The sequence below is a fragment of the Solanum stenotomum genome, unplaced genomic scaffold (assembly GCF_019186545.1).
Source record: "Solanum stenotomum isolate F172 unplaced genomic scaffold, ASM1918654v1 scaffold33130, whole genome shotgun sequence".
NCBI classification, from domain to species: domain Eukaryota; kingdom Viridiplantae; phylum Streptophyta; class Magnoliopsida; order Solanales; family Solanaceae; genus Solanum; species Solanum stenotomum.
In genome coordinates, this window is record NW_026032294.1 from 44,240 (window position 1) to 71,399 (window position 27,160).

The 27,160-nt window shown below is 35.1% G+C and overlaps 2 protein-coding genes, 1 long non-coding RNA gene and 1 pseudogene across 5 annotated transcripts; all 4 read left to right on the forward strand.

Annotated features, from left to right (window-relative positions):
* The first annotated feature begins 3,352 nt into the window (after nucleotides 1–3,352).
* LOC125852247 (uncharacterized) lies at nucleotides 3,353–20,896 on the forward strand. 3 transcript variants are annotated; one of them, XM_049531977.1, is made up of 12 exons: nucleotides 3,353–3,493; nucleotides 3,604–3,754; nucleotides 3,854–3,928; nucleotides 4,506–4,621; nucleotides 5,474–5,527; nucleotides 6,277–6,364; nucleotides 6,498–6,590; nucleotides 8,407–8,447; nucleotides 9,721–9,774; nucleotides 9,862–10,025; nucleotides 11,150–11,219; nucleotides 11,651–12,135. In XM_049531977.1, exons 1-12 carry the CDS (start codon nucleotides 3,398–3,400, stop codon nucleotides 11,774–11,776), a joined length of 1,128 nt encoding a protein of 375 aa, XP_049387934.1. In that variant the 5' UTR covers nucleotides 3,353–3,397; the 3' UTR covers nucleotides 11,777–12,135. The 3 variants fall into 3 exon arrangements, with proteins under 3 accessions (XP_049387934.1, XP_049387935.1, XP_049387937.1); XM_049531978.1 differs by lacking the exon at nucleotides 11,651–12,135 and adding an exon at nucleotides 20,756–20,896 and having other exon boundaries at nucleotides 3,362–3,493; XM_049531980.1 differs by lacking the exons at nucleotides 11,150–11,219; nucleotides 11,651–12,135 and adding exons at nucleotides 20,253–20,322; nucleotides 20,756–20,896 and having other exon boundaries at nucleotides 3,362–3,493.
* On the forward strand, nucleotides 12,825–16,809 carry LOC125852245 (putative disease resistance protein At3g14460; annotated as a pseudogene).
* Nucleotides 17,820–18,861, forward strand: LOC125852249 (uncharacterized). The gene is made up of 3 exons (XR_007444992.1): nucleotides 17,820–17,875; nucleotides 18,305–18,442; nucleotides 18,808–18,861. It is a non-coding gene; the product is annotated as an uncharacterized LOC125852249 (long non-coding RNA).
* Nucleotides 20,897–21,963: 1,067 nt separating the features above from the next.
* On the forward strand, nucleotides 21,964–26,058 carry LOC125852243 (putative disease resistance RPP13-like protein 1). Its single transcript, XM_049531975.1, has 2 exons — nucleotides 21,964–22,028; nucleotides 22,111–26,058. The coding sequence occupies exon 2, from the start codon at nucleotides 22,120–22,122 to the stop codon at nucleotides 25,966–25,968; it is 3,849 nt and encodes a 1,282-aa protein (XP_049387932.1). The 5' UTR covers nucleotides 21,964–22,028; nucleotides 22,111–22,119; the 3' UTR covers nucleotides 25,969–26,058.
* Nucleotides 26,059–27,160: the final 1,102 nt, after the last annotated feature.

Genomic DNA, 27,160 nt, shown 5'->3' on the forward strand with positions numbered 1-27,160 from the left:
CTGGATCTGAATAAAAATCACTATCCAAACCACATTTTAACCCAGTGATAACAGCAAATTCTCTAATTCCAAATTTAAGCTCAGTATCATTTACATTCACAATGAACATATCATCTCTATCATTCTTTGTTTCAACAAGCAAAAGGTTGCGTAATAGTTGTGGCTGAACCTTTATATGTGGCATGTCCAAAAATAAACCAAAAGGAGATTCCTTAAACTGTAGAAATTGTTGGTCGTTAAGACGATTCCTAATGTCATCACAAACATCCATATTGGTGTAGGAACACCAATGGGTATATTTCTTCTTTTCCTGGAGTAAAAAAAGATACTTTTTAAAAAAGGCAAAAATAAATACAACTTGTGTATACTTTTGATATAAAAATTGATCATGAGCTAATTCAAGAAATAAATTCAAGCAATACATACTATATACTAACAAACAACAACATTATAAATACGTTTGATATAATACCAAAGAGATAATCAAAATAAATTACATGTTACATGATTTAAAAACAATATACTCACATACAACAACATTAATTCACACTGATGTATCTAATTGATATCAGATTTTTTTTGGTTCTGAGATAATAATGAATTATAAAAGTCTATTTCATACTTTATAACTACATGATACTCAAAACCACATCAATAAAGTCAAATTCTTATGCCAAAATTGTATATACAAACGAACATAAATCAGACACATACAAAAATTTATGTTTAAATATCTCCATCAATGAAAATAACATGCAAAGAGTAAAATAATAAAATCATGAAAATATGTTTATTTAATACCTTTGGAACAACTTTTCCGCTTCTGAAATTTAACTTCTTGGCGCGCACCTTAATTTTTGGATTTGGGGCTCTAGAAGTCTCACCCTTCATATAGTTCTTGCCCTTAATGTAACTTGATTCTGGCACAAAATTTGAATCCGAATGTGTATACACAACACTATTGCATTTTCTTTTTTTTTCTTGTTGCTTGGTTGAACTAATTTGAATAGGAAAATTTTCACTTTCATTATTCTCTAAACAATCCTTCTCAAGTGATTGTGATATCAAATTGAAGCTCGGAGGTTGACTCAATCCATGATTGTTACTAAATCTAGGCCTTTTTCTAGGGAAATGGTTAGATTTCAAATATCTCTTCATGATTGATAATATATAATTTAAAAAACACAAAGACTAAGAATGAAGGACATGCAGATAATGGGAAATTGATTAAACGTGTGTAGACAATCAAACACATAATCTCACCACTTCCTAGGTACACTTTCAAAAACTGCTAACTTCTTAATTAATTAATAATCTGAATTAATTATTAAAAAATGGCTTATTAATGTTCAGTGCAGACACATACAAAAAGTTAGAAGATTTATTAATTATTAATTAAACTGCTAACTTTCAAAAATGGCTTATTAATTATTTGGCTTATTAATTATTTTAAAATGGCTTGTTATTTACTAATAAGGAAGCGTTTTCCTAGGCACACTTTCGAAACTTGTGCAGACACCTACAAAAAGTCACCTTAATTAATTATTGATTTAAATATACATTAATTATTAAAAAAAGTCCAATGGCTTTATAATTGAAACGTGTGCCATTAGACTACTTTCTAGGAGCACTTTAAAAAACTAAAAATAAAATTATAAATAATAAATTAATTATTAAAAAATCAAAAAGCCTCATTGAGAAACGTGTGCAGTAACCATTTCCTAGATACACATTTCCTTATTAAATAACTAAACAATCTAAATATATATTTACACGTTTCCATATTAATTTACATTAAATAATTTAAATAAATATTTATTAATTATTAATTAATTCAAATCTGTCATCAGTAGTAATTATTATGTTATATTACTAATTACTAATAAGTACCGGTATAAGATGTAATATATGTTCTATTATGTCTATGTAAATTAATTATTCCTACTCTAATATGTGCAAATTGGAATGGATTAGCATGTTGAAGGCCCATCAAATTGGGCTGGGCTTTGAATTCAATGGTTGACAAAAAGCAGCCCATTATAATAGCTAAAGGAACATACTGATTTGAAAAAATAATATTTAAGAGAAAATTATCTAAATATACAACTTATTTACCATATTTTATAAAATTTCCTATCACTCGAAAAAATTAAAAAATCCTACTCTCTCTTATTCTCTATACATCACTTTACGTGATGTATTAATCGGATATGTATGGGGACGTTGAATGTTGTACTCGAAACCAAGACACGATATATCGGAACTCTTTGGAATGCATCCAGATTTCACCAAATTTAAGAGATTTTTGTAATATAGAAAAGAGCAAGGATAAAATATAATTAGCTCTTAACACTATGAGATTTGTATAAAATTTTCATAATTTAACTAATAATTCATTTTGGAAACACTTATTTGTGTCAAAACTCAAAACTTTTGTTAAGAAAAGTAATCAACCTAAATAATCTCTCACCAACCATTTAATAAATATATAATATTTTGTATAATTCATATTAAAATGAGTATTTTACCATCAATAATCAATATATACAAGCCAAGAAAAGTAAGTATGAACAGCTTGTTTGGATGATTTTTATCTATTGTATTGTACTGTATTGTTTTATTAGTTTTAATACCATGCTTGTTACCTAAATTACGTAATGTGTCTTATTTTAAGTAACAATTGATTTAGTTTGATAACATATTATTTTTTTCTCATTTTCTCATTACTTATTATTTAATAATTCTATTTTATCTTTTACTCTACTTTTTTATGGTTACTCTATCCGTACTCGACTTTTCTTGTAAGTTTATTCTTCATATCAATTATGTGTGATATGATATAACAATTTAAAACGATACAATCAGTTCTAAAAAAAAATTCATCAGATAAATATTGTACGATGAAATACATTATTTCAAATCATAAGTAATAAATATCGAGACAAAGTGTAACTAATTCCACTACCAATGAAATATAAGTAGGTAAGCACGCGGATTGTACCGATCAGATTCAATTGAGTGACGATTACTCCATCTCTTAAGAAAGAACCTATCATTTGTTCAATTTGGTCGATTTGATACTTAGTTAATTCTTTTATCTTTATGTTTCCACTGATACCTAATCGATAACGAACCTGAATGGCTTTTTTAGGACCAATTCCATCAATTTTAGTTGAGGCAATTCTTACTTGTTCATCACCAACTAATCGAACGTGCGGAAAAATAATTGGACTGATGTGTCACATACGAAACATTAAGAACCAAAGTGTACACACAGAAGACTTTCCTCTTAAACCCAAAATCCTCCATTAATGGAGACATTTGAAGATTCTTTGAGAGAGAAATCGAAGAAGAGTGGCATAAGGAAGTAGAAGAATCCAAAAGTTAAGGCAAAAAGATGAAGAATTTACCGGTGTTTTTGATGGGCTGTGGAGGAGTTGGCCGTCAATTGCTTCAACACATTGTTTCTTGTCGATCTCTTCACGCTAAACAGGTAATGAAAAGTGTTGTCTTTTTATCAATTTGAGAAACTCATCGTCAATTTTGATTGTTATTAGTGTTTATTTTTGTTGGGTTTTTGTGGGTAATACTAAAAACTTACAGGGGTTGCATTTGCGAGTTGTGGGTGTGTGTGATAGCAAATCTTTGGTGGTTGTAGCTGATGTTCTTACTTCAGAATTCGATGATTCATTTCTTCTTGAAGTTTTTCGTGTCAAATCCAATGGCTCTTCATTGCAGACTCTTGCAAATTCTGGTAGCAGTTCACCCTTTTTATGGTTTTGTTGTTTAAGTCATTTAGTGTGCTTATTTGTAGAATGACAAAAAGGTGAATTCTTTTTTTTTGTTCCAGTAGGTGTATGTCAAGTGTTTTCTGGTCCAGAAGTTATACGAAAAGTAATTGATATTGGACTTCTTGGAAAATCAACAGGTTTGTGTCATGTCCAAGATATTTATTTTGGGATTGTTGTGGTTGGTAGGCTTGTTATGGAAAGCGTATACCTGCTTATAGTGTCGTCTATTCTTTACTGGTGGAGGACTAATCTACTTGAGAAGTTTGATTAGTAACAACGAGTAGCTGTTAACTTTATGCTGTATGGGTTAAATGCTATGTACATTAGCTCCTACTGTTAAATCTTCCCCATGACTTTTAAATGCTTTGACTTGTATAGTAGTTGACTTCAGCTGCTGCATGATTCTGGACCTTGCTTATTTACTTTGACTGTTCAGTCCAATCTAGGCTCAAATGTATGAGGTGCAGTGAGTAAATTAGCTTTGTTTTTGCAGTCTGTCGGAGTTGTTAGTCTATTTTGCTGTATGGAAGGAATTCTTTTGTTTATCGGGAGGGAATGAGTTCGAAAAACATCTTATTCTTGCTTATACATTTCTTACACTTGCTTAAATTCTTTGTACGTGAAGGCATAAGATAATGCAGGTATCAAGGTGTTAGCTTTTGGGGAGTTGTTTCACAGTCAGATTCCTTTTGATTGAAATTCAAACTGTGGCAGATTTAGCATTTGTTGATTGTTCAGCTAGTGCTGAGACTATTGGAGTGCTAAACCAGGTTGTAGATTTTGGTTGTTGTGTGGTGCTGGCTAACAAGAAGCCTCTTTCTGTGCCAATGGTAACCGGTCCTTTCTATTGTCGTTAATTTCTTCAATGTGTAGCTTCAAACCAGGTAGTTTTTCCTTTATGACAAAAAACCAGGTAGTTATTGTGGCATAGGAACAGTGTTCTAGACATGGTTCAACCATTGAATGTGCCACTAGCAGTTGAAGGATAAAATGTAGCAGATAATGTCCATGGTTGTCATTTTTTTTTTTTAGCAACCACATGCATGCTTACGTGCAGAAATGCAGTAAATGATCCATTCAACCGTGTTTAATCTTGAAAACTAACAAATGATGCTAAATGAGAAAAGAACAAAGACTGAATCAAATGCTATAGCATGAATATAGAGTTTGTTGAAGATATATTTAAGTGAACAAGTGTGATCTATCTAATAGTTTAAACTTTCACATTAAAAAAATCTAATAGTTTAAACTTTTGAATGCGATGACTACCTAATTATTTATGATAGCAGAGAAGGCAGAGGTTTGGGTTTAGGTTCACCATCACCCTTCATTAGAAAAATAAAAAAGTTCCTCATGCTTGGCCAGTTGGCCCATAGAAAAGAATCAGTTCCACAGGCGAGTGACTTAAATAAATAAAGGTGCACTCAACTTAAATTTTTTGGATGAGATGATCACACTATTCAACAGAGCTAAAGTCAAAGTCAGTTTCAATTGCTTCCCTTGATTGTAGCATGCTTACTTATTATGTTTGCTACGGTCACCAAGATTTGCAACACTACATAAATTGTGAACATTCAGGATTACAGGTCAATCACCTTTCATCCTCTTAATCTGTAAAAATATTTCCTCTTAAATGGACACTATTATGTTTTGTGTATTGATTATTTTCGCCTTATTTGCAGGAAGATTATGATAAGTTGGTGTCACAGCCCCGTCGCCTTAGACACGAGTCAACTGTATGTTCTCTTGTTTCTATTGCGTGTAAAAATCTTCTGTGCACTGGAATGTTGGAGACAAAGGAAACTTTAGAGTGTCATGTTATGGGGTTATATTAGTGTATGGGTCTCTAGGTAGAAAAAATCAAATTGTTTTTGATCGAGTAAGACCAGAAAGCTGGCTGAAGCCTTGGTTGTCCTGTCTTTTTGATATCAGCATTCTATACCAAGCTGATTGCAGTGGCGACCAGTTCTGTTTTGTAGCTTCTTCTCTTGTCAATTTAAAACAAGTATATCCAGTCCCTTTATCACCAAGGGGTGTGGTGGGATGGTTGGAGTCCCTCCATCCTATTCTCTCAACTGTGATTGTTCCAATTTCCGTGCGTCAGATATCCTTCCACCATTCGCTGAAAGAAGGATGTAATTAGGCATCTATCTATAAATATACATTTGAAGATAGCAAGAATAACTGATCATATGGATGGTGATGGGTATCATTTGGTTTATCTGATATCTAGAGCACTAGTTAAGTAAAAACCAGTTTCACTAGTATTTGAGATTCTTAAATGTCTCATACACGTTAAACCTTCCTCTTCTGCTTTAAAAGCTTTTCTTGTTCAACTTCCCAAACAATGATATGGGATTTGTAGCGTATTGTGTTTTCTTAATTGATCCAATTTAGCTTCTGTGGTATACTAAGGATGGTATTGTCCTAGTTCAGTTTATACTTGGCCAAGCAAAGTTGTCTGAACTTGCTATATGTGTCGTAGGTTGGTGCTGGCCTTCCTGTCATAGCGTCCTTAAATCGCATAATTTCATCAGGAGACCCCGTCTACCGTATTATTGGGAGTTTGAGTGGTAACATTTTATGACTTTTTATTAGTTAGGCTATATATGCAATAGCAATTGATTATCCTTGGTTGTTATCTTGCTTGTTAAAAACATGAGGAGCTTTTGATGGTACATTGCCATTTATCTTGTTATCTAACAGGTACCCTGGGGTATGTAATGAGTGAGGTTGAGGATGGAAAGCCATTCAGCCAAGTCGTTAATGCTGCTAAAAGCCTTGGCTACACTGAACCAGGTGATAAATTACAGCCACCCTATTAATGTTGTAAAATCACCATATGAGTATTGAGCTATGACTTATAAAAACAGAACAGTGTTTGTTGAAAATATGATATTATCTAGTTATAAATAAGTGTAGTCTTACTTTTTTATTTATATGTTGCTCTTTCTATGTGTAATTCCTACTTGTTTTCATGTCAGGCAACTGGCCCTTTGGTTCAATAGTATTCTGGCTTCTGCTTAGGAAGTTTGTCTAGCACTAATTCGAATGTGAGAGAAATTAGAGAAACACAAGAAGTGATTAAGAGAATGTGTGAGACAAATGTCTTGCACCTGAATTCATCTTTTATATGCTCACTTTACAGTGCATCTTCATACATTTATCCAATGAGGTGAACATGCACATTCAACTCTATATTACACTTTTCTCTTGTTATTTACATTTAGCTATCTAATTCTCCCCTCTAGTTGGTGCATACATGAGCTTGCCATACATGTAACCTGTATAGGGTTTTATGAATGTCTATATGCTGATCAATTGACTTCCCAAACTTTATAACAGTTTCGTGAAAACGTTTTTTGGTGAAGGGACAGTCAGTTTTTATATGCTTGGTCCTCTTGTCAGATTCTGCATACAATGGATACAAGTAAAACTTGATTATCACACTCAAGTTTCGTTATGATCAAATTTCAATTGTTAGAGAAAAATGTATCTCGGGTTTAACTCCGCCCAAAAGTTAGCTCATTACATGAGGATTGCCAAAGACCACATAAAGAGATTACAACAATACATCCTCAAGTGAGACTAACATCTTATCGCTTGCTGAGGGCGGAACATATGGAGTATGTGTAACATAACATAGGGGTTTAATGGTGGGTAATAACTAAACATTAGGGATGAGCTTGAGTGAGATATCATTAATAAAATGGACTTTGTGCCTAACCCAGTCCAAAAGGTTAGTCCAAGATCATATAAGGGTACCTTTAACCAATGTGGTAAACTAATAGCAACCGTTTTCGATCCTTTTGGTGGTTGTTAATCTATGATTTCATCGTCACCATAATCATGACCCAACATTCTCTTTCTTCTATAATGCCAAATTTCCTGAAAGTATTATTATAGTATTTAGAAGTAGAATGTATATACAGAAGGTATCACACTATCACTGTCCATTTTGCGTCGAAATTGTCTTTGATTTTCATTGATAATCCTTTCCAAGAGCAGGCTTCCTACCCCAAAAGATGCAAATCATTGCATCCTAGTGAATACGACATGGCGAATACAGAAATTGATTCGCAATAACAGTTGGAAAGGCAACATCAGGTCTAGTCACCTATAAGATAGTGTAAATTGCTAACTAACCTTCTATATCTCTTGAGATTACTAAGAAGCACTAAGAGCGTCCTCCTAAGTCCTAACCTAGTAGAGTTTTACCATTTAAATTCATAGATCATACATTTCTTCCAAGTACATAAGATGTAATGTTTGTGGCAAGTAACTTTTTAAGGAGAGTGCTTTATCCAAGGAGATAACATCAATATTTTAATCCATTGTGACGGCATAATTCTGTTTCCAGCAGGATTATATAAGAAATTTGGAGCCATCCAAAACTTCTAAGGAAATTCTAGTTCCTTTTCTAATAAAGAAATAACAATGTCTTCAATGCATTGTCAAGATGCAGCCTACTTTCTAGCAGCAATTAACAGGAATCGTACATCCATCCCAAATATCAATATGGAAGAAAAAACCCACTGACACTACACTTCATCTCAATTCTCATTAGGATAGTTGAAATATGAAGTTATTCTTATGTATTTATACGTATCTGCAGATCCTCGGGATGATCTAGGTGGTATGGATGTAGCAAGAAAAGTTAAGAAACATCTTTCTTCTGATTAAACTTACAGTGTCCAAGATTTCAATCCATTTATATTGCCAAATTATTATGCTGATTAAAGCATTATCTTTTTTTTTTCTGAACTTACCTGCAGTCTTACAGTATGCATAAGACATAATGTTTCATCTGCTATATGTTCACACTCACTGTAGAAAGTATTTTCAGGAAGCATGTTTTTTCTGTGATATTCTTATGCTGAATGTTATCCATTTAAGAGTAGGGAATTTTAGCCGAATGGACCCACGGTAATATGCATAGATTATTGTATCTTGCACTATCGCTTAAAGTTAGATCTTTGAAAGGGAAATGTGAATGAATTTATGAGCATTAAGGGTACGAGCAAATTGCCTAAAAACCTGTATAATAAACCCCTTTGGAAGACTCCAACTGCATAACTCAAAAGATTTTGAGGTTCACTTGAGCTTTAATATGGACTGAAGAGTGTGAGAATAAGCTTACCAAAGGTTGGCTACGATATTATGTGAAAAGATCTGAGCTTTCAATATTGGAGAACCTAAACCTTATGAACCCCTTTAAAAGCCTCTATTCAACCCATATGCAACAACTATATAACTCAACTGGAAATGCCTAAGATTCAAATATACGATACTCGAAGACCACCCAATTCTTTGTTTATAAGCCAACATAAACAATATGATACAATTATTCTATTTTGCAATGTCAACTGCAACGAGTCTGAACCATTGAATTAGCCATCTAAAAGAATGTAATTGAAGTAAATTTTGAGAAAAAAAAGAACGGAAAACTAGTAGAGTGATTGGTGATTATCATTGCTTATCCTGTTTTTTCCCTTATCATGGTTACTTGTAAGTATAATCTTGTAAGGAAAACATTCAAGCCAGTCCCATCTGGATATAAAATTCAAGGTTTCTTCTAGTCTGTGATTCTGCTATTCTCTTTTGTATCAGGAAAAGTGTCTCGTTAGCTATAGTCATATGTGCATGAGAGTGTAGAAGGAGCATCTTTGCTTCATACAAGTACTTTTTTATAATCTTTCCTTATTTGGTACTTGGGATGATGATGTCTTTGGGGAGAAGAAAGGCTGTGATTTAGGCAGAATCATTTTCACAGATTGTGATGGGAAGCATATCTTATCCAACTTGATATAGTTAATACTTGGTGTCTCGGTACCTTTCATGAAACGTTCATCGTTCTAATTGGTTCTGTAAATTTTGAGAAGTTGAACATCCCTCATAACAACATTTTGTTTTGATGTCTTCATAACAGGCTCTAATTCTTGCTCGGCTCCTTGGACGGCGTTTAAACCTAGATAATATGAAGGTTAGGATACATGTCACCATGTCTCTTTGTTTGCTACTAACTCAATTAGCTTCAGAAACCTTGATGCATATGCAAATCCCTTTTCAGATTGAAAGCTTGTATCCTGAAGAAATGGGACCAGATGTGATGCCTCTGGAAGACTTTCTAGTGAATGGCCTTCCCTTACTTGATAAGAAAATTGAAGATAGGATTAAACAAGCTTCTGCAAATGGGAATGTTCTGCGTTATGTTTGCTTGATTGATGATGCAAGGTAATTTTTTTATCCTAATCACATTCTGCAAGTCACCACACCTCTAGCAGCTTAAAGCAAAGCTTGCTCACTGATGGGAGTGTTATGGCAAGTTAAGGCACTGATAAGCATGAAGATTACTACTAAAGACACGTTTATCTTAGAAGATAATCTCAATTCCTCTTAACAAATGCTTTAGAAAATTATGATAGCATACACCCACTTGGACATATAAGTTTGAGAGATACCTGCAAACCAGTTGTATTAGTTAAGCTGTTTTATGTTATTGGCAATCCGACTAACAATTTCACTATGCCTTGTCTTCTGGTCAGCTGTTCACCTCTTGTATTCATGACTAATTAAAGAACGAGTTAGAAGTATAAATCTGTAATGGCATAGAAGAGGGAACATTGAAATATCTTTAGATGATAGTTTCAAAATATTTTCATTAATTAGTTATTTTTTCATGTATTTGGGGTGTGGGGAAGATGGCAGATGGGTATGCAGAATTATCATATTTTTTTTCTCGAGACTTATGTTGAGAAAATTGTTATAAGCTCTTGTATTTAGTATAACATCAATTGAAAATTGGGAAGCAAAGCTTGTCGGCTCATTCTACACAAGGCCTATGTTTGGATTTACAACAACAACATACCCAATGTAACTCCACAAGTGGGGTTTGGGGAGGGTAGGATGTATGCAGACCTTGTCTGGATTTGTTTGAATATAATTCACTAACATGTTCATATGGTAATGATGGGTTCGTTTGGATACAAAATGGCTATGTTGTCCGTACTAGTAGAAATTTAGAATCTATCTTTGGTTTCTTTAAGGGGCTTGGTCTCACCTTGTAACGTTTGAGGTTTCATTTCTTGTAATGTCTAGAACAAGCCTATATCAAGGAGTACATATTAATTTGTTGGTTGAAGAAAAAAAAATAGATATTTCTGTTTATTGGTTTTTGTCTTCTTGATAAGTGTCTACTTTAGAACTATTATGATTTGTCCTAGCAAAATCAACTGCTACAAACAGCTTCACTGAAAACAAATAGCACAGAAGAAAGTGTTTGTCCGTCTGCTGCTTGGGGAACAATTGATTATTGAAAACACTTTTGTATACATGACCTTAACATCTCACATTTTCAGATGTGAAGTTGGCATCCAAGAAGTTCCAAAAGATTCTGCATTGGGAAGATTAAGAGGAAGTGATAATGTGGTATGCATTGTCCACTTTCACCTCCCATTTTGCTATTTCTTTGGTCCCTCTTCTTCTTGTTCCATTACTTTGTTTTCCGTTGGGATTTTTCTTTTAACTGCTATGGAGGTTCAACCATATCATACACGTCGTCAATGTTTAAATCCCTTTTGTGATGTCATTTAGTGTAGCGATGTACAACATCATGCTGTGATTTTAAAGAATTGCTCATCTTTTACCCATGCCTAAGGCGAACGCCTTACTTTGTCTTTACTCTATGCATCATCTGGTGTCGCCCTGCAAAACTTTATGTAGTTAAGGTCTTTGATTCTACCTTAATCGTAAAATGTTTCCCTTGTACTTTTGAGGTCATAAAAACAGTAAGATGAATGACTTGCTTTTGTCGAAGAATGACAATGATGATTGAACGTTTGCAATTCGTTTGTCTGCAGGTGGAGATATACAGCCGTTGTTATGAGAAACAACCTTTGGTTATCCAAGGTGCTGGAGCAGGAAATGATACCACAGCAGCTGGTGTCGTAGCTGATATCCTTGACATTCAAGATTTATTCCCTTAACTGAGTATTATACACTGAGATACAAACATCTGATCCTCAAAGGACGAAAAATCGACTCTTCTTGTCCATCTGCTTTCAGATTGGAGACTGAAATCAGGCACAGAAAACATATTCATTTTTTGAGAATTTTCTCGATACACAAGAGTGCCTCTTCAGTCTACAGTAGATTATTATGCAATGTCTCTCGTGCATAACGACTCAAATGGAACAGAGCAAACAGAGTCATTTGCCTCAGTGCTGGACTAGTTTTTAGGATTTCACTTCAGCTTATAATCAGTTTGCTTTGTAATGACCATTTTGTTACCTCAATTTTTTATGTCATCACAATTTTAGAAACTTATCTCTTAGTTAATACACTTTTCAAGTTTGGTATTCGGTATGGTATTTGATATTTATAAAAAAATATTCAAAAACTTTTTTCTTTAGACAAAGAAAGTGACTTTCTGAGGTAACAACTATTTGTTGAGTGCATATAGGAGAGATATTTTCTTTAGACAATGAAAGGTATATTTACAATCTAGTATTTCAACCTAATCTATCAGCTTCCAACATGACATATATAGTGCATTATAGTAATTTTTTCCAATGTTGTCACCTATGTTGCTAAGACCCTTCAAAGGTATTACCGGACCCGTGTTGGATCTAAAAAAAATGCAAAGCTTTTGGAGGATCAGATATATACCCAAAGATGTTTTTAAAGAATCCAAGCAACATAGGTAACTTTTACTGTGAAGGCATTTTTCCTAATGTTTTCTATTTTTTGAAGAATCGATTTGGCTTTGGTATCATATTCATAATTCATTTACACTCCATAAGCAAATTGTAAATTATCAACAAACATAGATTAAAATTTCAAAACAAAAATTGTTCCATTTTATATGATATTTCTTTCGAAAACCTTATTATAGAACACCACAATATTCTTTGGAGTTCCCCACCCTAAGTACCCTTCCTCTCTTGCTTCAATTATTGAATTCCTGACTGGCAGACTCCATAATTTTTTGCTACTCTTTTTTTTCTGTGGCTGTGAGCTGCAGACTGTAGATAAAACATAGTTTTACCAATTACAAGCAAAAGAGAGGGAGAGAAATCATTCTTGATTACATATCACTCTTAGCTCTTAGCATTCAACAAGTAAAATAAAGTTGTTAGTAATTGAAGTTTGAAACATTTATCTTCTTAAAATCATTTTGTGTTTCCTTGTTTTGCTTGCAGATTTCAGAAATGGAGATTGGGTTAACAGTTGGTGGTGCATTTCTCTCTTCAGCTTTGAATGTTCTCTTTGATAGGCTTGCTCCTCATGGTGATCTTCTCAACATGTTTCGGAAGCATAAGGGTCATGTTCAGCTCTTAAAGAAGCTGAAAATGACTTTGCGTGGTCTTCAGATTGTGCTAAGTGATGCAGAGAATAAGCAAGCATCAAATCCATCTGTGAGTGACTGGCTTAATGAGCTTCGTGATGCTGTGGACTCTGCTGAAAACTTAATAGAAGAAGTCAATTATGAAGCTTTGAGGCTTAAGGTGGAAGGACAACTTCAAAATCTTGCAGAAACACTATTGAAACATTGGAGGATTTGCAACCTGTGCGTGGGTGATGATTTCTTTCTTATCATTAAGGATAAGTTGGAAGAAACCATTGAAACATTGGAGGTGTTGGAAAAGCAAATTGGCCACCTTGGCTTAAAGGAGCATTTTGGTTCGACTAAACAAGAAACTAGAACACCTTCAACTTCTTTGGTTGATGATTCTGATATCTTTGGAAGGCAGAATGATATAGAGGAACTGATTGACCGGTTATTGTCTGAAGATGCAAGTGGAAAAAAGCTGACTGTAGTTTCTATTGTTGGAATGGGCGGTGTGGGTAAGACAACACTTGCTAAAGCTGTTTACAATGATGAGAAGGTGAAGGACCATTTTGGTTTGAAAGCTTGGTTTTGTGTTTCTGAGGCATATGATGCTTTCAGAATAACAAAAGGTTTACTTCAAGAAATTGGCTCATTTGACTTGAAGGCTGATGACAATCTTAATCAGCTACAAGTCAAATTGAAGGAAAGATTAAAGGGAAAGAAGTTTCTTATTGTTCTGGATGATGTCTGGAATGACAACTACAAAAAGGAGATATAGGAAGTAAGATCATTGTGACGACACGTAAAGAGAGTGTTGCCTTGATGATGGGTAGTGGGAAAATCAATGTGGGGACTCGGTCTGATGAAGTCTCTTGGGAACTATTCAAACGACATTCACTAGAAAACAGGGATCCTGAGGAACATCCAGAACTTGAAGAGATTGGAAAACAAATTGCAGACAAGTGCAAAGGATTGCCTTTATCTCTAAAGGCACTTGCTGGTATTTTACGTGGTAAATCAGAGGTGGATGAGTGGAGAGACATTTTAAGAAGTGAAATATGGGAGCTTCCAAGTTGTTCGAATGGTATATTACCAGCGTTGATGTTGAGCTACAGTGATCTTCCTGCACATTTGAAGCAATGTTTTGCTTACTGTGCAATATATCCCAAAGATTATCAATTTTGCAAAGACCAAGTTATTCACCTGTGGATTGCTAATGGTCTTGTACAGCAGTTGCATTCAGGTAACCAATACTTTCTTGAGTTGAGATCAAGATCATTGTTCGAAAGGGTCCCAGAATCTGAATGGAAACTGGAGGGATTCTTAATGCATGACCTTGTCAATGATTTGGCCCAAATTGCATCTTCAAATCTTTGTATAAGGTTGGAAGAGAACAAAGGATCGCATATGTTGGAACAATGTCGGCACATGTCCTATTCAATAGGAAAAGAGGGTGACTTTGAGAAATTGAAGTCACTCTTTAAATCAGAGCAGCTGAGGACATTCCTTGCAATCAATATCCAGCACTATTATTACGACATTCAGCTAAGCAGGAGGGTGCTGCATAACCTATTGCCAAGACTAACATCCTTAAGGGCATTATCGTTGTCATGCTATGACATTGTACAGTTTCCAAATGACTTGTTTATAAAATTAAAGCTCCTGAAATTTTTGGATATTTCTCAGACAAAGATTAAAAGGTTGCCAGATTCCATTTGTGTGTTGTATAACTTAAAGACACTTCTCCTGTCATCTTGTGAAGATCTTAAGGAGCTACCGCTGCAGATGGAGAAGTTGATTAACTTGCGTCATCTTGACATAAGCAACACTTGTTGCTTGAAGATGCCGCTACATCTGAGCAAGTTGAAAAGTCTCCAAGTGCTAGTGGGAGCCAAGTTTTTTCTAGGTGGTTGGAGAATGGAAGATTTGGGTGAAGCACAGAACTTGTATGGATCTGTATCAGTTGTAGAGTTGGAAAATGTGGTTGATAGAAGGGAAGCTGAGAAGGCAAAGATGAGGGAGAAGAATCATGTTGACAAGTTATCATTGGAATGGAGTGAAAGTAGTACTGCCGACAATTCACAAACTGAAAGTGACATACTTGATGCCCTACACCCACACACAAACATAAAAGAAGTCAAAATCACTGGATATAGAGGGACAAAATTTCCCAATTGGCTAGCTGATCCTTTGTTTCTTAAGTTAGTGAAATTGTCTCTTAGCAACTGCAAGGTCTGTTATTCCTTGCCAGCACTAGGACAACTCCATTGGTTAAAATTCCTTTCGATTAGAGGGATGCATGGAATAACAGAGGTGACGGAAGAATTCTATGGTAGTTTGTCCTCCAAAAAGCCTTTTAACTCTCTTGTGGAGCTTAGATTTGAAGATATGCCTGAGTGGAAGCAATGGCACCTACTAGGAAGTGGAGAGTTCCCTATACTTGAGAAGCTTAAAATTAAAAATTGCCCTGAACTCAGTTTGGAGACACCCATCCAACTTTCATGTTTAAAAAGGTTTGAAATTATTGGTTGTTCTAAGGTTGGAGTTGTTTTTGATGAGGGGATGAAGCTGATTGAAGAATTAGATATTAGTGATTGCAACTCTTTTACCTCCTTTCCTTTTAGCATACTGCCCACTACCTTGAAGAGAATAGAGATATCTTGTTGCCGGAAATTGAAATTGGAAGCGCCAGTTGGTGAGATGAATTATTGTAACATGTTTCTGGAGGATTTGACACTGCAATCATGTGATTGTATAGATGTTATATCACCTGAGTTACTCCCAAGAGCACACTCTTTGAGGGTAGAGGATTGCCACAACCTTACTAGGTTTTTGATTCCTACTGCCACTGAAAGTCTCGTTATTCAGAATTGTGAGAATGTTGAAAAACTATCTATTTCAGAATCTGGGGGGACCCAGATGACGAAGTTGAGTATTGATGGCTGTTGGAAGCTGAAGTGGCTGCCAGAACGTATGCAGGAACTCCTTCCATCTCTTAAGGAACTGTATCTTTCTAATTGTCCAGAAATAGAGTCCTTTCCTCAAGGAGGATTGCCCTTCAATTTACAAAACCTTTTCATCAGAAATTGCAAGAAACTGGTGAACGGACGAAAGGAGTGGCGTTTACAGAGACTCCCCTGTCTCACAGAGTTAGAGATCGATCATGATGGCAGTGATGAAGAGATTGTTGGTGGTGAGAATTGGGAGTTGCCTTCCTCTATTCAAACACTTGTCATAAACAATGTGAAAACATTAAGCAGCCAACATCTCAAAAGCCTCACCTCTCTTCAATATCTATTTATTCAGGGTAATTTACCTCAAATTCAGCCAATGATGGAAGAAGGACAGCTTCCTTCCTCTCTTTCTAAGCTATATTTAGATGGCCATCATGAGTTCCATTCACTAGGTCTTTGGCACGTCACGTCGCTTCGACTTCTATTTATCGAGGATATCCCTAATCTCCAATTACTTTCTGAATCAGCACTGCCCTCCTCCCTCTCTGAGCTCGCCATCTTCCATTGCCCTAAGCTCCAATCCCTTCCATTAAAAGAGATGCCCTCTTCCCTCTCTAAACTATATATTTGTGACTGCCCATTGCTCAAACCACTACTAGAATTTAACAAGGGGAAATACTGGCCAAATATTGCTCAAATTCCCATCATATTTATCAATGGGAAATACATGTGATGATTAAAACAAATGACTCTCCAACAGATGCAAGTTATTCTTTTTCCTAGAAGTTTATTATTTTTTGTTTACTTCACTTTGCTTTTTAGTTAATTCTTTTCCATTTTTAAACCTTGTTGACCAGTGTGGAGTGTCTATTGCTCAAACCATAAATGTTGATTGGGAGAACCTTTAATGATTAAAACAAGTGGGGCTCCGATAGATGTAAGAAAGTTACAAAGGTACAAATATTTTTTCTTCTTTCTTCCTCACCACAACGCTTATATCGGTTTTGCCCCACCTTGCATTTCAATGATGTCGGAGTGTATCGGTTTTCTACTGGTATTCAGATACTTAAAGTGGGAAATTGCTTTTGAAATTATTGTTTTCATTGTTCGAAAGTTGTTTAACATATGATTGGCATCTGTTGATTCAAATATTTATTTTTCTGCTGATCTTCTTTTATCTTTAGTTTTACATGTCTTCTGATTGGGTTATAATACATGCCTCGCTTCTATAGAAGATGAGAAATTGTCAAATGTCTTTATGAAGTGTTTGCTAACTTGCTATCGATTAATTCAGACTCACTGAATTAATTTCTGACCCAAGTTTATGCATATGTTTGGTCTAACGTTGAAAAGGAAAAATGTTGAATGATATGGGTATTTTCTTTTTTAAGAATACAAAGTCACGATAAAGAGAGAAAATTTTGATGGTATTAATTTTGATATGGATCACCGTTGAGAATTTTGCCTGAGGTATTAGTTTCTATGTTCCCTGTTTAGAAATGTTTCCTGTAGCTCCTAATTGTGATGCTTTCATTTACACATATTTAAAATTTCATCTTATAACAGCTATAAAGTGTATCCAAGTCAATTAGATGTTACAAACTTGGCTCTTCTTTGTTTAATTCACTTTCTTCAATTTGATCAGAAAATATTTCTCTAAAGGCACGTCGATTTTATTATTTTACACGATTTCTGTTTGTGTTACTTTTTAGATTTCTAATTTATTTTTTGAATGTTATTTACAGTTCAATTTTCGATGCTTCCAAGTTTCAGCAGTCCTGATTCCTGAAGTTTTCTGGGTGAGCATGGTTCTCCCCTTTTTTCAAGTTAACAACTTATTTTATATTACTTTTGCTGAGATTGATTGTGAGTTGCAAAATTCACAATTCAATTTCTGTATTATGAATCATTGATGGACTATGGTGAAATTTACTTTTCTTCGTAGAAAAAGTATCAAAGAATTATACTACTATACTAATCAGGTTTATTAATATTGATGCTGCTGATGTTAATAATCACTTGGCTATTATGAAATATGTTGAGGATATTTAAAATTTTTATAAGCTCACAAAGGTCTGGTGAATATCAGATTTCTCTGTTTCGATGCTGGGGTGATTTTATTGTTATAGTGGATAAAGTCAGTTACTTTAATGTGACAAATAATAGTTTTGTGACTTTATTGTGTAGTATATAAAGTTCATGTTATTTTGATAATTTGGCTGATTCAGGATTAACGTCGATTGTATAATTACATGGATTCACAACCAGATATCAACATCAGGGTCAGAGCTAGCAATTTTTCTGGAAGGTTGAACTACTTGAAAAAAAATGAAAGCTACATTACTTCACACAGTTGGGAGATCAAGGTCTCTTCTAGTCTGCGATTCTGCTATTCTCTTTTGTATCATGAAAAATGGCGCATTAGCCATAGTCATTTGTGCATGAGAGTGTAGAAGGAGCATCTCTGTTTCATACTTCAAGTACTTTGTTATAATCTTTCCTTATTTGGTACTTGGGATGATGATGTGTTTCGGGTACAGAAAAGCAGTGGTTTATGCAGAATCATTTTCGCATATTGTGATGGGGAAGCATATCTTATCCAACTTGATATAGTTAATACTTGGTTTCTTCGCACCTTTCATGAAACATTCATAGTTCTAATCGGTTCTGTATATTTTGAGAAGTTGAACATCCCTCATAACAACATTTTGTTTTGATGTCTTCATAACAGGCTTTATTTCTTGCTTGGCTCCTTGGACGGCGTTTAAACCTAGATAATTTGAAGGTTACGATACATGTCGCCATGTCTCTTTGTTTTGTTTCTAACTCAATTAGCTTTAGAATCCTTGATGCAAATGCAAATCCCTTTTCAGATTGAAAGCTTGTATCCTGAAGAAATGTGACCAGATGTGATGCCTCTGGAAGACTTTCTAGTGAATGGCCTTCCCTTACTTGATCAGAAAATTGAAGATAGGATTAAACAAGCTTCTGCAAATGGGAATGTTTTGTGTTATGTTTGCTTGATTGATGTTGCGAGGTAATTCTTTCATTTCATTTTTAGTTTGCTCAATGGATAATGGCAACTGGATCTTTTATTCTTATCACGTTCTGCAAGTCACTGTACCTCTAGACGCTTAAAGCAAAGCTTGCTCACTGATGGGAGTGTTATGGCAAGTTAAGGTACTGATGAGCGATGAGCATAACAGTTACTACTAATTATGACAAGTTTATCTTAGAAGATAGTCTCAATTCCTCTTAACAAATGCTTTAGAAAATTATGACAGCATTCACCCACTTGGACATATAAGTTTGAGAGCTATCTGCAAACTAGTTGTAAGTTCATCTTCATGTTAGTCATCTGATCAGCTGTTTACCTCTTGTATCCGCGACCAATTAAAGGACGAGTTAGAAGTATAAATTTGTAATGGCATAGATGAGGGAACATTGAGATATCTTTAAATGATAGTTCCAAAATATTTCTTTAATTAGTTCTTTTTTTCATGTATTTGGGGTGGGGAAGATGGCAGATGGGTATGCAGAATTATCATATTTTTTCTCGAAACCTATGTTGAGAAAATTGTTATAAGCTCTTGTATTTAGTATAACGTCAATTGAAAATTGGGAAGCAAAAACTTGTCTGCTCATTCTAAATAAGGCCTCTGTTTGGATTTACAACAACAACATACCCAATGTAACCCCACAAATGGGGTCTGGGGAGGGTAGGATGTATGCAGACCTTGTCTGGATTTGTTTGAATATAATTCACTAACATGTTCATATGGTAATGATGGCTTCGTTTGGATGCAATATGGCTATGCTGTCCGTACTAGTAGAAATTTAGAATCTATCTTTGGTTTTCTTGAAGGGGTTTGGTCTCACCTTGTAACGTTTGAGGTTTCATTTCTTGTATTGTCTAGAACAACCCTATATCAAGGAGTACATATTAATTTGTTGGTTGAAGAAAAAAAATAGATATTTCTGTTTATTGGTTTTTGTCTTCTTGATAAGTGCCTAATTTAGAACTATTATGATTTGTCCTAGCAAAATCAACTGCTACAAACAGCTTCACTGAAAACAAATAGCACAGAAGAAAGTGTCTGGCTGTCAGCTGCTTGGGGAAAAATTGATTATTGAAAACACTTTTGTGTACATGACATTAACATCTCACATTTTCAGATGTGAAGTTGGCATCCAAGAAGTTCCAAAAGATTCTGCATTGGGAAGATTAAGAGGAAGTGATAATGTGGTATGCATTGTTCACTTTCACCTCCGATTTTGCTGTTTCTTTGGTCCTTCTTCTTCTTGTTGCATTACTTTGTTTTCCGTTGGGAATTTTCTTCCAACTGCTATGGAGGTTCAACCATATCATACGCGTCGTCAATGTTTAAAGCACTTTTGTGATGTCATTTAGTGTAGTGATGTACAACATCATGCTGTGATTTTAAAGAATTGCTCATCTTTTACCCATGCCTAAGGCGAACGCCTTACTTTGTCCTTACTCTTTACGCATCATCTGGTGTCGCCCTGCAAAGCTTTATGTAGTTAAGGTCTTTGATTCTACCTTAATCGTGAAATGTTTCCCTTGTACTTTTGAGGTCATAAAAACAGGAAGATGAATGACTTGCTTTTGTCGAAGAATGACTATGATGATTGAACGTCTGCAATTCGTTTGTTTGCAGGTGGAGATATACAGCCGTTTTTATGATAAACAACCTTTGGTTATCCAAGGTGCTGGAGCAGGAAATGATACCACAGCAGCTGGTGTCCTAGCTGATATCCTTGACATTCAAGATTTATTCCCTTAACTGAGTATTATACACTGAGATACAAACATCTGATCCTCAAAGGACGAAAAATCGACTCTTGAGTCCATCTGCTTTCAGATTGGAGATTGAAATCAGGCTCAGAAAACATATTCATTTTTTGAGAATTTTCTCGATACACAAGAGTGCCTCTTCAGTTTACAGTAGATTATTATGCAATTTCTCTTGTGAATAACGATTCAAATGGAACAGAGTAAACAGAGTCATTTGCCTCAGTGCTGGACTAGTTTTTAGGATTTCACTTCAGCTTATAATCAGTTTGCTTTGTAATGACCATTTTGTTACCTCAACTTTTTATGTCATCACAATTTTAGAGACTTATCTCATAGTTATTACGCTTTTCAAGTTTGGTATTTGGTATGGTATTTGATATTCATAAAAAATAATCGAAATACTTTTTTCTTTAGACAAAGAAAGTGACTTTCTGAGGTAACAACTATTAGTTGAGTGCATATAGGAGATATATTTTCTTTAGACAATGAAAGGTATATTACAATCTAATCTATCAGCTTCTAACAAAACATATATAGTGCATTATAGTAAATTTTTCCAATGTTGTCACCTATGTTGCTAAGACTCTTCAAAGGTATTACCGGACCCGTGTTGGATCTTAAAAAAATGCAAAGCTTTTGGAGGATCAGATACATACACAAAGACATTGTTAAAGAATCCAAGCAACATAGGTAACTTTTACTATGAAGGCTTCTTTCCTAATGTGTTATTTTTTTTGAAGAATCGATTTAGCTTTGGTATTAAATCCAGAATTCATTTACACTCCATAAGCAAACTGTAAATTATCAACACACAGATTAAAATTTCAAAACAAAAATTGTTCCATTTTATATGATATTTCTTTAGAAAACCGTATGATAGAACACCACAACATTCTTTGGAGTGCCCCACCCCCTTCCTCTCTTGCTTCAATTATTGAATTGCAAAAGTAATGAAAAGACAAGAAACCAGACTGGCAGACTCCATAATTTTTTTGCTACTCTTTTTTTTTCTATGGCTGTGATCTGCAGACTGTAGATAAAACATAATTGTACCAATTACAAGCAAGAGAGAGAGAGAGAGAGAGAGGGAAATCATTCTTGATCACATATCACTCTTAGCTCTTAGCATTCAACAGGTAAAATAAAGTTGTTAGTAATTGAAGTTTTAAACATTTATCTTCTTAAAATCATTTTGTGCTTCCTTGTTTTGCTTTGCAGATTTCAGAAATGGATGTAGTTGGTGGTGCATTTCTCTCTTCAGCTTTGAATGTTCTCTTTGATAGGCTTGCTCCTCACGGTGATCTGCTCAACATGTTTCGGAAGCATAAGGATCCAGTTCAGCTCTTAAAGAAGCTGAAAATGACTTTGCGTGGTCTTCAGATTGTGCTAAGTGATGCAGAGAATAAGCAGGCATCAAATCCATCTGTGAGCGACTGGCTTAATGAGCTTCGAGATGCTGTCGACTCTGCTGAAAACTTAATTGAAGAAGTCAATTATGAAGCTTTGAGGCTTAAGGTGGAAGGCCAGAATCAAAATCTTGCAGAAGTAAGTGACCTCAACCTGTGCTTGAGTGATTATTTCTTTCGTAACATAAATGATAAGTTGGAAGAAACCATTGAAACATTGGAGGTGTTGGAAAAGCAAATTGGTCGCCTTGGCTTAAAGGATCATTTTAGTTCACCTAAACAAGAAACTAGAACACCTTCAACTTCTTTGGTTGATGATTCTGATATCTTTGGAAGGCAGAATGATATAGAGGAATTGGTTGACCGTTTATTGTCTGAAGATGCAAGTGGAAAAAAGCTGACAGTAGTTCCTATTGTTGGAATGGGCGGCCTGGGTAAGACAACACTTGCTAAAGCAGTTTACAATGATGAGAGAGTGGAGAAACATTTTGTTTTGAAAGCTTGGTTTTGTGTTTCTGAGGCATATGATGCTTTCAGAATAACAAAAGGACTACTTCAAGAAATTGGCTCAACTGACTTGAAGGTTGATGACAATCTTAACCAGCTACAAGTCAAATTGAAGAAAAGATTAAAGGGAAAGAAGTTTCTTCTTGTTCTGGACGATGTGTGGAATGACAACTACAACGTGTGGGATGACTTGAGAAATGTTTTTGTACAAGGAGATATAGGAAGTAAGATCATTGTGACGACACGTAAAGAGAGTGTTGCCTTGATAATGGGAAATGAGAAAATTAGCATGGACAATTTGTCTACTGAAGCCTCTTGGTCTTTATTTAAAAGACATGCATTTGAAAACATGGATCCTATGGGACATCCGGAACTTGAAGAGGTCGGAAAACAAATTGCAGCTAAGTGCAAAGGACTGCCCTTAGCTCTGAAGACGCTCGCTGGCATGTTACGCTCCAAATCAGAGGTTGAAGAGTGGAAACGTATTTTGAGAAGTGAAATATGGGAGCTGCCATACAATGACATATTACCAGCGTTGATGTTGAGCTACAATGATCTTCCTGCACATTTAAAGCGATGTTTTTCCTATTGTGCAATATTTCCTAAAGATTATCCATTTAGGAAAGAACAAGTCATTCATCTGTGGATTGCCAATGGTCTCGTACCTCAGGAAGATGAAATAATTGAAGATTCAGGCAACCAATACTTTCTCGAGTTGAGGTCAAGATCATTATTCGAAAGGGTCCCAAATCCTTCTGAAGGGAACATAGAGAATTTATTCTTAATGCATGACCTTGTCAATGATTTAGCCAAAATTGCATCTTCAAAACTTTGTATCAGGTTGGAAGAGAGCAAAGGATCTCATATGTTGGAAAAAAGTCGGCACTTATCTTATTCAATGGGAGAAGGTGGTGAGTTTGAGAAATTGACACCCCTCTACAAATTGGAGCAGCTGAGGACATTGCTTCCGACATGTATTAGTGTCAATAATTGTTATCACCCTCTAAGCAAGAGGGTGCAGCATAACATATTGCCAAATCTTAGATCCTTAAGGGCATTATCATTGTCTCATTACAAGATTAAGGAGTTGCCAAATGACTTGTTTATCAAATTAAAGCTCCTCGGATTTTTGGATATTTCTCAGACAGAGATTAAAAGGTTGCCAAGTTCCATTTGTATGTTGTATAACTTAGAGACACTTCTCCTGTCAGATTGTGATTATCTTGAGGAGCTACCACTGCAGATGGAGAAGTTGATTTACTTGCGTCATCTTGACATAAGCAACACTTGTCTCTTGAAGATGCCGCTACATCTGAGCAAGTTGAAAAGCCTCCAAGTGTTAGTGGGAGCCAAGTTTCTTTTAAGTGGTTGGAGAATGGAAGATTTGGGTGAAGCACAGAACTTGTATGGATCTCTATCAGTTGTAGAGTTGCAAAATGTGGTTGATAGAAAGGAAGCTGGGAAGGCAAAGATGAGGGAGAAGAATCATGTTGACAAGTTATCGCTGGAGTGGAGTGAAAGTAGTAGTGCCGACAATTCACAAACTGAAAGAGACATTCTTGATGAGCTACGCCCACATAAAAACATAAAAGAAGTCGAAATAACCGGATATAGAGGGACAAAATTTCCAAATTGGCTAGCTGATCCTTTGTTTCTTAAGCTAGTGAAATTGTCTATTAGCAACTGCAAGGTCTGTGATTCCTTGCCAGCACTAGGAGTACTCCCTTGTTTGAAATTCCTTTCCATTAGAGGGATGCATCGAATAACAGAGGTGACGGACGAATTCTATGGCAGTTTGTCCTCCAAAAAGCCTTTTAATGCTCTTGAGAAGCTTGTATTTGAAGATATGCCGGAGTGGAAGCAATGGCACGTACTAGGAAGTGGAGAGTTCGCTACACTTGAGAACCTTTTAATTATAAATTGCCCTGAACTCAGTTTGGAGACACCCATCCAACTTTCATGTTTAAAAAGGTTAAAAGTTGTTGGTTCTTCTAAGGTTGGAGTTGTTTTTGATGATGCTCAACTGTTTAGATCCCAACTTGAGGGAATGAAGCAGATTGTTGAATTATATATTAGTGATTGTAACTCTCTTACCTCCTTTCCTTTTAGCATACTGCCCATTACCTTGGAGACAATAATGATATCTGGTTGCAAGAAATTGAAATTGGAAGTGCCAGTTAGTGAGATGAGTTATTGTAACATGTTTATCGAGGATTTGACACTGGATGAATGTGATTGTATAGATGATATATCACCTGAGTTGCTCCCAAGAGCACGCACATTGAATGTAGCTAATTGCCACAACCTTACTAGGTTTTTGATTCCTGCTGCGACTGAAACTCTCTTTATTCAGAATTGTGAGAATGTTGAAAAACTTTCGGTGGCATGTGGGGGGACCCAGATGACGTCACTGACTATTTTGAAGTGGCTGCCAGAACGTATGCAGGAACTCCTTCCATCTCTTAAGACACTGCGACTGATTAATTGTCCAGAAATAGAGTCCTTTCCTGAAGGAGGATTGCCCTTCAATTTACAACAACTTGTGATCAATAATTGCAAGAAACTGGTGAACGGCCGAAAGGAGTGGCGTTTACAGAGACTCCCCTGTCTCACTGAGTTATTCATCTACCATGATGGCAGTGACGAAGAGATTGTTGGTGGTGAGAATTGGGAGTTGCCTTCCTCTATTCAAAGACTTCTCATATACAATCTGAAAACATTAAGCAGCCAACATCTCAAAAGCCTCACCTCTCTTCAATATCTATATATTAAGGGTAATTTACCTCAAATTCAGTCAATGCCGGAACAAGGCCAGTTTTCACACCTCACTTCGCTTCAAAGTCTACACATCTGGTATTTCCCTAATCTCCAATCACTTCCTGAATCAGCACTGCCCTCCTCCCTCTCTCAGCTGGAGATCTCCCTTTGCCCTAATCTCCAATCACTTCCTGAATCAGCACTGCCCTCCTCCCTCTCTGAGCTGGAGATCTACCATTGCCCTAATCTGCAATCTCTTCCAGTAAAAGGGCTGCCATCTTCCCTCTCTAAACTAGATATTTCAGAATGTCCATTGCTCAAACCACTACTAGAATTTGACAAGGGGGAATACTGGCCAAATATTGCTCAATTTCCCACCATAAAGATCGATGGGGAATGCATGTGATGATTAAAACGAATGGCTCTTCAACTGATGTAAGCTATTCTTTTCCCTTGGAAGCTTTTTATTTCCGTTTACTTCAATTTGCTTTTTTGTTAATTCTTTTCATTTTTAATCACTAGTTCTGAAAACATATGTTGCACATTTATCCCAAAATATTTCATATAATTTTTGTATTACAAATGACATATTTTATCCCTTTCAAATCTATTGGTATTTACTAAAAATATATCCACCATTTTTACGATAGAAAGTACATATATCTTCCTAATAAAAAGAATACACCCTTAATTATAAAATTGACTAAACGTGCATAAAGTAAAAATAACTAATTATTGTACAAATCCAATATTCGAATGAGGATACTAAAATACCACATGTTAGGTTAATGTATACAAAACAACTAACCAATGTAAATTCTCAATATTAATAACCATAAAACAATAAAAAGTTATACAATAACAACAAACAAGAAACATAAGCATTAAAAAAAAACAAATAAAAAGAGACAAGAGAAAAGAGCATAGAGAACTTGATATTAAAATATGACAATATAGTGGAAGTATCAACTCCAACAACCCTTTGTCACAATCTACATATAATTAATATTGTTATTCTAATAATATAGCTTTTTGTCATGCTTTCCCTATTAGAAAGACCCTAATAGGAAAAGACAATAATCTAAAATATTAACTAAGTACTCTATACATGCAAAAAATATGAACAACAAATTTATAAGTTATACATACTATTTACTTACCATTAAAAGAGATCTGGACAAATAGACATTGTCCAACTGCTTGAACTTTATCTCTATGTGTATTTTGCAATTACATATATAGTTAAGGAAGAAGTTGAGGGGTCACATTAGTATATGACAGGACATTAAGAGAATCAATATACTTAATGGAGAGAAGTTTGATGGTCACGTTACACGTACATCAGTTGGTGAAACTGATAATAATGATGATGTTGTGCTCATCATTATTAGTATATGACAGGACATTAAGAGAATCAATATATGATGATGTTGTGCTCATCATCAAACACATAGCTTTATATTTAAGCTTCATAGAGAATCTAAATTTTTTAAAAGATAATCAGGGATAACGATCACAAGTTTTAGAAAATAAGTGCAACCTCCATTGTCAGAATAATTAGATGTTATATAATTCTATATTTCTTGGATAGCGACCAG

What these genes read in the sequence shown, in the direction of transcription:
- LOC125852247 (XM_049531977.1), top strand. Translation starts at nt 3,398, where the DNA reads ATGAAGAATTTACCGGTGTTTTTGATGGGCTGTGGAGGAGTTGGCCGT. An exon ending in GCAGACTCTTGCAAATTCTG is followed by an intron (nt 3,755 to 3,853) that starts GTAGCAGTTCAC and finishes TTGTTCCAGTAG; the next exon opens with GTGTATGTCAAGTGTTTTCT. An exon ending in AGCCTCTTTCTGTGCCAATG is followed by an intron (nt 4,622 to 5,473) that starts GTAACCGGTCCT and finishes CCTTATTTGCAG; the next exon opens with GAAGATTATGATAAGTTGGT.
- LOC125852243 (XM_049531975.1), top strand. Translation starts at nt 22,120, where the DNA reads ATGGATGTAGTTGGTGGTGCATTTCTCTCTTCAGCTTTGAATGTTCTC.